Raw genomic sequence first — 15159 nt, 5'->3', positions numbered from 1 at the left:
GACCACCTGCCTAATATCGTGCGTGTAGGTCCCCCGTTTGCTACCAAAACAGCCCTGACCCGTCGAGGCATGGACTCCACTAGAACTTTTTATCAGAACCAGCATTCACTTTTGACCCTGTCGCCGGTTCACTGCTTTCCCTTCCTTAGACCACTTTTGATAGGTACTGACCACTGCAGACCGGGAACACCCCACAAGAGCTGCGGTTTTGGAGATGCTTTGACCCAGTCGTCTATTCATCACAATTTGGCCCTTAGTTGCCCATTTGTCCTGCTTCTAACACATCAACTTTGAGGACTAGTGTAGTTGATGTGTTAGAAGCTGGAAAAATGTTAAACCAGCGACAGGGTCATGGGCAGCCAAGGCTCATTGATGCACATGAAGAGCTAAGGCTGGCCTGTGTGGTCTGATCCAACAAACGAGCTCCTGTAACTGAAATTGCTGAAAAAGTGAATGCTGGTTCTGACAGCAAGGTCTAGTGAAGTTCATACCTCGAAGGGTCAGGGCTGTTGTGGTGACAAAAGGGGGACCTACACAACATTAGACAGGTGGCCATAATGTTATGGCTGATGGTGTATGTATATAAATTATTTATAAAGAATTATTTTCACAAAAAAAGTTCTAATATCATATTTTAATAGCTGTTAAACAAGTGAACACAATAAAATAACATTGGAAGGCAGGGGTCAACTATGTAGATGAATAAATGAATAAGGTTGGGGCAAGTTGTCACATTGCCAATTTCTACAATTATATTATTAATATTTGCATAAAATGACCAAAACAATTGTTTAACATATCTGTATTTGAGCTAAAGTGTTCCTGCAGTTACTGTAGTACACCATTGGGTTAGTGTTGGGAAAATTATGGGTTTGAAGGAACACACATAATGATAAAATGTACATTAAATGCACTTAAAAAGCATCTACCATATGCATGAAGGCAATTGCTGTTACCCACTGAAAGCCTATAATAGGCTGCTTAATGGCAGGTTTCTATTGTGACAACTTACCCCACACAGTGTGACAACTTACTGTATCCATCTCTTTCATCTCTGTACCTGTACCGCTGAGCTGTGTCTTGGTTTTCAAGGTATCTCTTTGTGTGAATTCAAACTCCTTTTAAAGGTTAACCTCCACGGTCCAGTAAGTTAAGTTAAATCTGGGTGGTCTCTGAATGTAAGATTAATGTTCACTTCTGCTCCTGAGGGAGTCTGTGATGACGCTAGACATCCCAGCTCTGTTGCGTGCCGTCTACTGACTCTGCTAAGTGGGGATGTTTAGGTCAATTCTCTGTCTGCCTGTATTGAGCCTGTGGTGAAAATGCAGTGCTCCACAGATGGCGAACACAAAAGATGTCCATTTTTTCCAGTGATAAAGCACTGTAGAGTGACTGTCAATGGGTCTTTCATTCAGTGCCAGGCCTTGACCACCATCCTTTTGTGTTAGTGCCACACACACTTCAAATCTCATGCCTTCTCTCATTAGCATTTTCAGCTGATTGAGATTTTACTGAATGTACAGTCTGAAAGGTTCAGTGCTTATAACTGTAAATGTGACCATAACTTAAAACAAACTTTCATGTAACTGTAAAACTATAACTGTCATAGAAACTGTGTAGAAGAAAACTTAGGCTGTGTCCGAAATAGCCCCCTATACCCTCATTCCCTACTCGCTATATTAGGTTGCTAATATAGTCCACTTGGATGAGTGAATAAAATCAATGAATTCGGACACTACACTGCTTTCTCACTTAGTATTTTTGTCTTATTTTCAGTACAAATTTCAAAAAATTCTTAAATCAAGATGCATTTTCTTAGTGAGCAAAAGGACTTAAGAAAATAGGTCTAGTTTTTAGACAAAAAAAAATATAAAATTTAAGTGAATTTTTGCCTAAAACAAGCAAAAAAAAAAAAAAATCTGCCAATGTGGTAAGAATTAGTTAAAAAAAAAAAAACGTTTACTTTTTTCTTAAACACTTAATTCAAGAAAAAAAAAATAGAAAAATTGTCTTGCACGGTGGCCCTGAAGTGCAAACCACAACAACAAATTACTAAACAACAACAAAAAATTAAAAAAACACCACAACAAATAAAAAAACACTACAACAAATTAAAAAACAAAAACAAATTAAAAAAACACTACAGCAAAATAAAAACCACTACAGCAAATTAAAAAACATTACAACAAAATAAAAAACAAATACAAAATGGCAGCCCCAATGGCAGATTTTTTTATGTAATGTTAGACAAAAAAAAGACTTTTTAGGTAATTTTGCTAATCAAGAATCTTGATTTAAGAATTGTTAAATATTTTTTCTGAAAAAGACAAAAATATAAAACAGAGAGTCATTTTTTGCAGTGTAAGCTCCGGAAGCGTTGCAGAGGTAAATAGACAGCGATTTTTGTTGCAGTTAAGTTAAACTTGCAAATGTTGCAAACGAAAATGCCTATGAAGAAATACAAAGCAGATTTTTTTGCAGTCCACATAGAACAAACATTTTCAAATTGTGCGTCAGGCTAGGCAGAGGTAGGCACAGCCTAATCTACGGCGTAAAACCTACGCACGACTATAAATTACACATAATGAATTAATACATACAGTACATATCTTTTTTCAATGCGTGCACTTAATCTTTGTACAGCGCATTGTGAATGTGTTAGCGTTTAGCCTAGCTACATTCATTTCTTAGGATCCAAACAAAGATTAATTTAGAAGCCACCAAACACTTCCATGTTGAGGTAAGTTACACAACCTCTGTAATATTGACGGAAATTTGAGGGAGAGGAGGAGTAGTCAGGATTAGTTACTGCGCGCCGAGGACAAAGTGCTGCAAACGTAGTGCTCTTCTGCCATACAATATAGTTCTCACTTTTTATCCGCTTAAAAATCTACACGTTTTATTTTGTGCCACCACACTTACTCGTGTAACTACTCATGTAACAGTCTTTAAATAGGGAAAACATGGAAGTGTTTGGTGGCTTCTAAATTCATCCCTGTTTGGATCCTGAATGAATGGGGCTAGGCTAAATGCTAGCACATTCACAATGCCCTGTAGCCTACAAAGATTAAGTGCACACATTGAAAAAAAGGTATGTATTAATTCATCTAAGTTTAGGTAAGAACATAATAAAACATTAAAAAACTGTGGTGTTTTCCTTTAAGGGGTACTTGCTTGCCGTTGAGTGTACATCAGTTAAACACTCATTATTGTGGTTCATTATGGAATTAAATAAGTGCACTCGATAGTGTCCACTATATGGCTGTCCTCTCAAATAGTGCAATATTTATGGGTATTGGAGCTATTTTAGACACAGCCCTAGACACTAAATATTGTATATTTTCAGTACTGCAATATAAGCTGTTTTTATTGTTAAATTGTATAGCTTTTACAGTGACACAAGCTATGTTTATCCATAAATAGAGATGTAATGCCAAATGACACACTACACACATAATGTTTTCTGTTTTGTTATATAAATTGGCAAATTTACATTTATTTTATTGATTCATTGTTGTTGTAGCAGAATAATAATGCTAACCTCAAAGTAATAAGATATTAATAATAAAACGATCTGTTTGTTTGCTTATCCTGAACAGCATAACATAGCAACATTGTTATGTTGTGCAGTGCTACTTTGGAGAGGTACCACTAGTCTAAACAATGGAAGAAACGCAGAGTTTATGGGAAACCTGTTTAAAAGTTTTTGCTTTTTTCTTAAGTAAAAGTTTTTTTTACCTTACTTTTGTTTGACAAACTGCAATATTAAAGTTGCTTCCACTTAGACTTTGATATGCCTCATAACTCTTAATGTCCAGGAGGTAAAGCTTCATTTTTATACTGTACATCTGTGATCAGTTTAGCTTCGCTGTGATTCTTCTACACAGAAAATGAAAGGTAGTCTGTGGACACAACAGACGGGTGAATACCTTCTCATAGAGACAGCGCCCTGCAGAGCGTCATAAGACTGGACACATCACGTTCTCCACTGTATCCGCTCCGCTCGAGTGCTCTTCCTGCACAGATGAGCGGACAAACATGAAAGCCTATCATTAAAATGATTTCCCGTGAACACATTCAAATAAGACTTAAACTTATGATACACTATCTACGTCCGATCGGAAATTTACCAGTGTGGTCAGAGAGGTTCAGATAGCCCAGTACCACATCTCAAGAGATATATGGACAGTGAATTTAGTATTTTGCGAAAATATTGCTGACTATACTTCATTTCTGTATCTTACAGAACAGAAAACTTTTGCATTGGTTAGCATTAGCAAATGTGTGGTTAACATAAGAACTAAGTGTAGTTGTTACACGTCTGCTTGTGCTGAAACTTTTTCAAAAGTTTTATTTGTTATAGATGTTTGCCAAAATGTACTGTTGCTCATGCATTTGCCAGGACTTGTATTTTTAAGAAATAAATTCTAGAGTTGACTGATCGAAACCCGAAACTTTGTAAGATTTACACTTTTCATTTCAATTCATTTTTTCTTTCATGGCCATCTCATATTTTTTACAGCATCATGTTTTTTGGGGCTTCATATTGTCTCCAATAAAACAATGCCCTTTTCAGTTAATAGGTGAAAACTATTGGAATACGAAGATGTCACACATGCTTTTTATCTAGAAAACTGCAGCTCCACAGCTTACTTGTACAGTATGTGTGTATAGGGAAGTCTATACTGCTACCCAGTTAAACATCTATATAGCATTAAAACTGTACACACAAAACGGGCCTGGAAACGTGCATACGCCAGTTCCCACGCAAAGGTTTTGATAAAAAAAAAAAAAAACTTAATGGGCTTGCAGGGTGGGATCTGAGGATGATTAATGTATGCACACTTGCAGGAGATCTGTGATTCATAAAGGGAACATTGCTTTGTTTTATAAGTCTTAATATTTTTTGGTGTATGCTATTTTTGGCTTTTGTGCGTACGTATACTTTTAGTAAGGATCCTACGCACAGTTTTATAAATGAGATCCCAGATCTTCTACTGTGGATTACTGCAGTGGTTTCAAAACTTTTTCTTTTTTCATAACCCACTTAGAAAGGTATAATCTATCTCAAATATGTTTTATAGAAATATGCAGAAGAAATACATTTAAAGAACCTTGTTTGTAAGTTTAATTGCAATCCCAAAATACTTGATATCAAAACCATTGCCATTATTTGTCATTAAAAGGACAAAACTGTTTATGTGTCATGCACTACAACAAGTCACTTTGCATTACCCACCTGATCCCACTGTGTGACCCACTGGTGAGTCCAGACCACTGATCTATATAAATGACTGGATTGCGCATGACGTCACAACTGTGAAGCCACCGCGCCGCCATGTTGGTATACCCAAACATCAGTGCTGGGCAAGCTACTTGGAAAATGTAGTGAGCTAAGCTACCAGTTACTTCACATTAAATGAAGCTTCACTACACTGAAGCTACCCCCCTGGGAAATGTAGCAAGCTAAGCTACATCAATAGTAGCTTGCTACATCCAAGCTACTTTTTAATTTTTAACCAGTTTTATTATGTAATTATTTATTCAGTTTCAATTTATCATTTTGGTAATTATAGGCAATACAAGCATAATGTAGGCCTAGGTACTTCATATTTTGGGGCTGTTTGCTGGACTTATCCTACTCCCAGAATAAAATGCATGTTTGAGCTGTCTTTATTTAAAAACACCTGGCCCTGGCATATCTTAACACAAGGGTCTCCAACGTGGGCCCGCAGGCAGCAGGTAGCCTGCACAGTGTCTGTGAGGTGCCAGCCAAAGCACATTCTATTAATAGTTTCAATTGTAATATTTATTACATGTTTTTATATTAGCTTGGCTTGGTGACATAACCCAGTCAGAGGTAGAGCACGTGTCTTCACAGAATGCGAGTGGTAATGTTTTGTATGAATGAAGGCTGCACAACTCGAAAATACGGAACAAACAACGTCCTGTGTCGATTCAAATGACGCGCTTATTCTCAAATTCAGGACGACTTCAGAAATTTTTGGAAAATTGTAGCTTGTGTGGAAGCTACCTCACTACTTGGTCAAAAAAAGAGCTAAGCTACTGAAAAGCTATTTGATTTAAGAAAGCAGCTAAGCTACCGCCAAGCTACTGAAAAATGTAGTTAAACTACCAGCTTCGCTACTTGTAGTGAAGCTACTGCCCGGCACTGCCAAACATTCTATTAAATCAATGGACGCGATCAGATTTTAATGAAAAAACATCACTTTACAAGTCTTCGTTTTTATATCTGAAGTTACCCTGTACTTTATTACAACACAAACGTCCTAAGTATGTACATAGTTATTTACTGAAAGTTGTACATTTTAGTTTTTAATCAGTTATTATACATTCATCTTCATTACAGTATCAGATCAGCAGACAGACCGCAGCATATTTATGATTAATGACAAACGTGCTTATTCTGAAATCTAAATAAATAATCATACTTTGTACCGTATGTGCATGCAATAATTTGCTGGTTTTATGTTATTTAAACTTACAAGTTACCTAAACTTATTTAGAGAAATAACGCTGACCGTATAGCTGAATGTCAAAAAAACTTTATTTATACCCGTGTCATTAACAGAACGCAACAGACACACTCACCTTAACGGTTTTTTATAAATCCATTTTCCTGCCCGATTAAAGCATAAACATTGCAAATAACACCAGAAATAACAGTTAATTTACGTACACATATCCTAAAAATAATCTTGCGTGACTGATACGCTGTAAAGCGGGTGAATTTAAAACATGATTTTGAATGGAAGTCAATGAAGCCGTCTGCCGGTTGGGTATACCAAGATGGCGGCTCGAACTCTGCGCTGGCTTCACCTCACGCTGTTACGTTAAGCGTTCTATGCGCAATCCAGTTATTTATATAGATCAGTGGTCCAGACCCACAAAATGCCTGGATTACTATACAGTACACTGTAAAAAATTTCTGTAGAAATTACAGTATTACTGGGTATTACTGGCAACTAGCTGCCGGTAACTTACTGTAGATTTTACATTTATGTTATTTACTGGCAACATATTGTTCAAAGTTAAATGAACATGAAACATTTTTAGACTTTATCTTCTACAGTAAGTTACTGGCAACCAGCTGCAAAATTACAGCAAATTTTTTACAGTGTACCGTAGCTCTGTGTCTCCAACAGTGTGTACTCTTTTGTTCCTCAGCATTGTCTTTAGCATCTTCCTGAATTCACTACATCTCCTATGAAAATAAGAGAATGTTTAAATTACTGTTTTTATTCACTGTGATTGTCTGTTGTGTTATACTCACTTATCATCTGACAATGAAACACATTTGAGTTCATCTTCTGTCGGTTTGCATGGCATGCATAATTTTGTGTCGGGGGGGATCAAGAGATGCTGCAGCTGGCAGCGGAGGCATGATAGGGACCAAGACAGGGGGCGCTACAGCCGGCTGTGGAGTTGGGACCCAAGGAAGACTGTGAAGCTGCAGCCTTTCTCCTCTTCCTGGGACATGACACAGAGCTTACTGCAGGTAAGGTGGGTTTTGCTTTGGTCATTGAGGACCCCTCGGAGGTGTACTCTCAAGAGATTCTCCTTCCACGATTTCCTCGGATCGACCGATGGAGAGGGTTCTCGGGGACAGAGGTGGATCCCCCAACGTCATCGCCGCAAAGTGGCCCTCTGGGATGGTAGGAAGTGAAGCAGGGTGTTCAGCGTGGGTAGGACCCCTTGCCCCTTTATAATTAATGAGATAGTCCAATAGATCAGGGCTCTCAGGGTCCTTTGCTCTGACATGGTGAGGGGCTCATTGAGGCAGCTGTTGAATATTAGCTTCAGCTCCAAAGTCAGAGCCATTCGCTGACCTCAAAAAGTACATAGCTTTTACATTGCCCCCCTTCTACCAGTGACCGAAAGCACATGGGCCTGTTGAGCTCGGCGGGCAGACAGGAAAGTGTTCATCGTGACCTGCTGGGTTCATGTTTGGCCAGTTCGTTCTGTCATGAATTAGGACAGAACCCAGGTGCAGGCAGCAGGTGAACAGTAAACAGGTTTATTGAACAAAAACAGAAAACTAAACCCACAAGGGGGTAAATCAAGATAACAATAAGAGGTTTAGATACTAAACAGACTTTAACAAAGAAAACAATAAACTTGACAAAACTTCAAACACGTGGTAAAACACAAGCATACACAGCATGTGATAATATTACAAAGACATACTTTACAAAATGAACTAGCATAAGATAGCAGACACAAGGGCATAAAATAAGGAAGCAAATCAAAAGGGCAACATGTGACAATCATGAAACAATAACAAGGTGATTAACGAGGAGAAAAGGGGGTGGGGTAAGGAGAAGAGACAAGGAAACACACAGACCAAACAAAGGCCATGTACTACCACACAAAACATGGGCCTGTCATGATATAAACAAATTACAAAATATAAACATTACATCACAAGTGGTCTTCATGGATAAATAAAACGCTTGTATATTTCTCTCAAATACTGAAAAAATAGCTACTTTAATGTAATGGGTATGCTGGTACACTTTCTGTGTCAGGTGGTACAACCAATGTAAAACTAGAAGAAAATGATATATTTTATCAAACACATTTTAATTCAATTTTAAAATATATTTATAAATTTGACATCACAGGCAAAAGCTTACACCGGCATCCAAGTCTGTTAAAGGTTAATTCATTGCAGGGGTCAGGTGGTGCAACCACAAAGTCAAATGCTGCAACTGCTATGAATGCTCCTAAGAAATACAAAACATTGAGCTAAATAATTATAATTAAGCTAAAATTTTTAGTATTAATAAATGCAAGCTAAGGTTGTCTAATTGTCATTATACTCTTTTGAATTATTGTTTTTAAATGTATAGTTCTCAAATGTGCATCTTATAGTAAAGTTGTTTTAAACTTTCAAACTATTTTCAGGATTATAATTTGAAATGATATATCAAACAAACAGCATGACGCAGGGAGTGCATTAAAACGTATTTGGCAAATAGCCAATGATTGGTTGTACCACATTACTTTTTGTAATGGGGATACCAAAAAGTAATTTTTTCAATTCAATTTTATTTATATACTGCTTTTCACAATTGGTAATTGTTTCAAAGCAGCTTTACATTAAAAGAAGCAGGGGAAACACAGAAAAATCGACAGACGATATAAGTAGCAAAATAAAGTGTACCGCAGCTATGAATAAAGTTTACAAGCGAGCGTATTAATAATTTATCGTATACAAGAGGGTGCTAAGTAAAGCCAAAGTCGGCTGACTTCCCTGAGGTTGAAAAATACCCTAGCAGAAAAACCTCCCGACTTTTTAGCCAGGAGGGAAAAAAGTCCTAGGAGGAATAAAACCCTTGGGAGATCAGTAGATCAGTGGTGTGTTGACCTCTACGGCAGCCGGAACTGGGTCTGTTTGTCTCAATGTCCTCGGGTTTGAGGTCGAGACAGGGAGAGACAAACAAAACCCTATTAGCGTAGGGGCCATTCGCATGTAATCCAAGTGTCACACAGTGTTGTCTTTTAATATATGCTCGGTTCCAGACAGGCTAGCTATTGCGGCATTAGAATATTACCCAGACGAGTTACGCTAATGCTTTGTTCTGACAGGCTAATTATTGCGAGATAAGTATAATTTACTAGACGAATGCTTTGTTAAAGAAAAAAGTCATAAGTTTAGATTTAAAGTGATCGACTGTGTCTGATTCACGGACATCAGGCAAATCATTCCAGAGCTAAGTAGGAAAACGATCTACCGCCTTTAGACACTTTTGATATTCTAGGGATTGTCAAGAGACCAGAATGTATGTGGTGGATTGTGTTCTGATATTTATGAGGCTTTGTAGGTGATTAATAGTATTTTAAATATGCGATATTTAACTGGTAGCCAGTTTAAAGATGGCAAAATTGGGGTTATGTGGTCATATTTCTAAGAACGAGTAAGCACTCTTGCAGCACCGTTTTGAACTAGCTTAAGCTTGTTTACCTGATTTGCGTGACATCCCCCGAGTAACGAGTTACAATAGTCTATTCTAGAGGTCATAAAAGTGTGGATAAGCTTCTCTGCATCTGATACAGACAGAATATGGTGTATTTTTGAGATATTTCTAAGATGGAAGAAGGCTGTGCGGCAGACGTTGGAGATATGACTATCGAAGGATAAATTGCTGTTGAACACCACACTTAAAGGAATAGTCTACTCATTTTCAATATTAAAATATGTTATTACCTTAACTAAGAATTGTTGATACATCCCTCTATCATCTGTGTGCGTGCATGTAAGCACTGGAGCACGCTGCGACGCTTCGATAGCATTTAGCTTAGCCCCATTCATTCAATGGTACCATTTAGAGATAAAGTTAGAAGGGACCAAACACATCAACGTTTTTCCTATTTAAGACGAGTAGTTATACGAGCAAGTTTGGTGGTACAAAATAAAACATAGCGCTTTTCTAAGCGGATTTAAAAGAGGAACTATATTTTATGGCGTAATAGCACTTTTGGGAGTACTTCGACTTGGCGCAGTAACACCCTCCCTCTCCCATTATGAGAGTGAGAAGGGGAGCGGACTTTTCAGGCGAGTCCAAGTACTCCCAAAAGTGCTATTACGCCATAAAATATAGTTCCTCTTTTAAATCCGCTTAGAAAAGCGCTACGTTTTATTTTGTACCACCAAACTTGCTCGTATAACTACTTGTCTTAAATAGGAAAAACGTTGATGTGTTTGGTCACTTCTAACTTTATCTCTAAATGGTACCATTGAATGAATGGGGCTAAGCTAAATGCTATCGAAGAGTCGCAGCGCGCTCCAGCGCTTATGTGCACGCACAGAGATGATAGAGGGATGTATTAACAATTCTTAGTTAAGGTAATAACATATTTCAATATTGAAAATAAGTAGACTATTCCTTTAAGTTCTTAACCGTAGAAGAAATAATGGAAGAAATCATGTGAAAAAAATAATTAAAATGTACAGAAATGTTTACGCATTACATAAAAGATTTTAAAAAATATTATTTTTAGTTTTGTCATTGACCCTGCCTCAGATAAAGTATCAGTATGTCAGTATGGTGTTTATGGCTCAACTGGGTGAACCGTCTAAATCCCCTTGCAATACAATCTTGGTATGGACATGGTACGTTTTATTCAATTATTCGATTATTTTTGAGGTTATGCATTTTATTTTATTTTTTTGAACAAATAGCAAAAAAAGTTTTTCCAAATGCTTTAGTCCAAAGGTTCATGGGCTCCCTTCAATCAATTACATTTTTCTGTCACACTCATATCCACCATAAAATAACATTGACTTTTAATGCATATTTATGTGTAACATACACATGTTGCCTATTTGGTAGATACCACATGCTTCCAAATGTGATCTCTGTTCCATATGTATTTTTTTATTACATTATGTTTGTATGTCAAGGTCAGGTATTAAGTTTGCTGTCTGTATCTGGGAGGTCTTATTGTACACTGTAGTATATTCTGTTATTGAAACCCCATCGTTGTGCGTAATATCCACCTTGTGACTTTGTCCCGTAACTCTCCTTGCACTGATATATTCTCAATTCAATAAAACTGAAATTGGTTTGGCTTGTAATATCCTTTCAAATGGTGTCCTTCCAAAAACAACACTCCTGTTTTATGTATCTAATAGACTAAACAGCAGAGATGTTCACATGCTCCAGAGGTCTTTGGCTGATACTTTGACAAAAGTCTTTTAACATCAGTAAACACATTTGAAACTGTTGTAGTGAAGTGCAAGTGTGTGGTTACTTGCATCTACTGCTATACAGTTCATGTCCGCTAAGAATATTATTATCCGATCTTATATCAACAGTCTTTAAAAGGCCCTCATCCAGTAAAATTGTTGTATGATATCATCATGGTGGGAAAATAAACCTTTAAATCGTAAATCCTATGGTTATTTGTTTATTATAAAGCATTATATAGTAAATAACATTCATACCTCATATGTTGTGTGCGGCATTGTTGTGACATAACATCCTTATGTTGCATGATGATAGAAGTGTTCTCCACTTATTATCTCCGGAGTAACTGTAAATATATTGCTGACAGTTCATTCATCACTCTGGCAATGGAAGGTCGGAAGTCAAGCACATTGCATTGTGTAATACACTATAAATATACAATACACTAAGCCTCTGTACACTATGCACATTTTGGCAAATAGATCTTTTATATACTGTACATAGAACATCTGCATACACTTTTAAAAAAGGATATCAAATTAACATATTGTATATTTTTATGTTACTTTAACTTAACAAATTAAGTTAAGCATTTTAAACTTGTTTTTTATAAGTTATGTCACAAGTTAAAACTTACTGTAAAAAGTAGGTTGAATTGATTTGCATGAACAAGTTGCTTAAACTTCAGGCTGATGCATTTTTTATAGTGATGCTGCATGGCATGAAGAACCGAACAGCACTTGTTAATTTCTTAAGAAGTATAACTTAAAAATATTAATATAACATTAAAAGTAGCTAGTCATAAAAGTCAAGCTGAATTTATTGTTAGGAGGCTTAAATGTGAGCTTTTACTTTAGGCTGTTATAGACATCATAAAGCGCATTCAACCTTTCATCTGAAAGAAATTGCAGACTGCAGGGAATCAGAGGTTTGATGTTTAGACCCTCCTCTCATAAGGGGCTCCGGGGCTTTTGCGCACAGGTGTAACTTGTGATTGGCTTTTCAGGAGCGCGTGTACTCAACAGGGTCCTGCTCTCTTCAGACATTCACCAAAGCGCACAGAGCGCTCGACCGCTGCTGGCCGGCAGCAACACGCATAACATATTTGCACTATAAAGAATGACAGTTATATTCAATCCAACTCTATTAGTCGGGCGCGGAGAAAGCTCCGGTAAAACATGCAGTGGATCGAGAAATAGGTACACTAGCATGAGTGAGATTCGCCATGTCGTGTGACTTAAAGGGACTTCACTGATGCTATGTGACAGCTTTGAGAAAAGTTTCTTCACTGTTTTACCCTGAGCGCGCTGCGCGTTTGGATAGGCGCAGTGGCTTTATTTGGATAAGAGCTTGCGGGAGAGATGGCTTGCCTGCGCGTTCTGCAAAAAAGCAGGAATTACAAAACATCCATCTGGTCTGTGCTGTTGAATCTCATTGTTGTAGTTGGATGTCTCCAGGTGAGCGATCGTGAGAATAACATAACAGTTTATTATTGCAGCGCACTTCATCATGCATGTTCACTGAGCAATGTTTCTCTGTGTAGTGTATTCACTTTGCATCTGCAACTGTTCGTCGTGGTCCTGATGTAAAGCAAAAGCCTAAATCTCTTCTGGAGTCATTGCGGTTACCTCACAGTACAGGTGAGAGCATTACAGTATGTTTTAATTGTCAATAGTCACAGGTTTGATCTTGCTGAAATATGAGGATTTTTTAATGTGTTAATGTGATGTTTCCAGAAATTGTATTGTCCCAAAATGTGAATTTGTACAGTAAGTGATATTATCATTTACTGCTCGATCTTGTTTGAGCGCCTGTTTGAGATCTGACCGTCAGGGGGCGCTAGATATCATTGATTTCAGCTTTAAAGTAAATGCACCTTAAAAAGGAAAGAATTTATTTATTTTGGGATGATGATATGATATTTTGCTGAATCAGCTGAATGTTGGCTCATTTTTAACCCCATTTTCAAACATTCACATACTTTGTTTTTCAAACAAAGTGTCCTCAACTGGCAAAGTACTGCAAACACACACACACATACCTGTACACACAGTAAGAAAGGCATAGCGGAAAGATTGGCATGTGTTGGAACTTAGTGAACAATGAACAAAGACAGACACTTGAAGAAGCTCTCCATCAATCAGCCAAGCTTTACAAACAGTCTCTGTGTGCATTTACTGCCTTTATCTCATGAAGAGTCTCGGCACTGTTTGGCACAGGCTTAGAGGCTCGAGTAGCTTCATATAATAATGTGTGTGCGTGTGTGTGTGTGTGTGTGTATAAAGAGAGAGAGCGAGAGAGAGAAAGAGAGAGAGAGAGAGAGTATTTGCTTCCATGTCACAGCAGAGTGTTAAGAGTGTGTGTGTCTCAGGAGTATCTCACCCCACGGTCAGAGATCATAAATCTGTCTGGTCATGTCTGTAAAAGCATTTATAACCTCAGCCATTAGACCACCACGAGGATGAGAGGATAGCGAGTGTATTTCGAGGTCAAACTCACGCAACACCTCTTCTGACCTTCAGCCGGTGCCTCGTGAGCAGCATGCTGACGCGTCCTTCTTATAAATCACATCAGCTTGCTTTTGTATGTATGTCATCAATTATTCCATACAATAGCGTGTTTGCAAGACATGCCATTGCCCCCCCCCCCAATGTGAATCTTTAAAAGATAAATGATCCATTCAAATGTTCTCAACCCACCTCCTTTAATAGCTGTACTTAATAGGCAATAGAAATCCCCGCCAGAAATGGAGATGAAGAAACAGACATTTATTGACTCAGTCTGCATGAAACAGCGTTCGAAACTCATATTAACGTCTGCAAATTTAAGAATCAAATAGTGCAGACATGTTGAGGGGAAATAAGATTCCCATATCGCAGAAATTCACATCATGATAGCCGAGGAGAAATAATGCTGATCTTACTTCCTCCGCTGTGTAGAATATGAGATCGTGTCCCCGTATGAGGTGGATCATGATGGACGTTACATCTCGCATGCTGTGGCTCACCACCACCGCAGGAAACGCTCAGTGGATGGCACCGTTCACTTCAGGCTTCACGGCTTAGGCCAAGACTTTCACCTGGAACTGGAGCCGTCGGGTGACCTGATGGCACCCAGCTTTACTGTACAGACCATGGGCAGAAGAGGCACCAAGAGCCTGCGGCCTTTTCCTACAGATGACCTCTGCTTCTACCATGGGGTGTTAAGATCAAAGGTCAACTCATCCGTGGCCCTGTCGACATGTGCGGGGATGGTGAGTAGACTGATGGGTTATTTGGTTTCGGTGTGTTGAGAGCTGCTGATTGATAGTTGCATGCAGTAAAAAAAGGAAGTTACCTGGTTGTCAAAAAAATGACAAATTAGTTGACACAACAATTTCGAGGTAACTAATATTTTTAAGTTGAATTAACATTTTAAGGCAACCATGTAACTTATCTTTTTAAAG

The 15159-nt window shown here is 38.0% G+C and overlaps 1 protein-coding gene across 1 annotated transcript in view; it reads left to right on the top strand.

The window, feature by feature from the left end:
• Positions 1-12750: 12750 nt before the first annotated feature.
• The window catches only part of adamts16 (ADAM metallopeptidase with thrombospondin type 1 motif, 16), a 93675-nt gene continuing 91266 nt past the window's right edge, over positions 12751-15159 (top strand). The window contains exons 1-3 of the mRNA XM_073871844.1: positions 12751-13171; positions 13258-13354; positions 14654-14967. Coding sequence (XP_073727945.1) covers positions 13076-13171; positions 13258-13354; positions 14654-14967 — 507 coding nt within the window. The 5' untranslated portion in view covers positions 12751-13075. The remainder of the gene's footprint in view (positions 13172-13257; positions 13355-14653; positions 14968-15159) is intronic.

This window comes from Misgurnus anguillicaudatus, chromosome 10 (genome assembly GCF_027580225.2).
Source record: "Misgurnus anguillicaudatus chromosome 10, ASM2758022v2, whole genome shotgun sequence".
NCBI classification, from domain to species: domain Eukaryota; kingdom Metazoa; phylum Chordata; class Actinopteri; order Cypriniformes; family Cobitidae; genus Misgurnus; species Misgurnus anguillicaudatus.
This window is presented reverse-complemented; position numbering and strand designations above follow the sequence as displayed.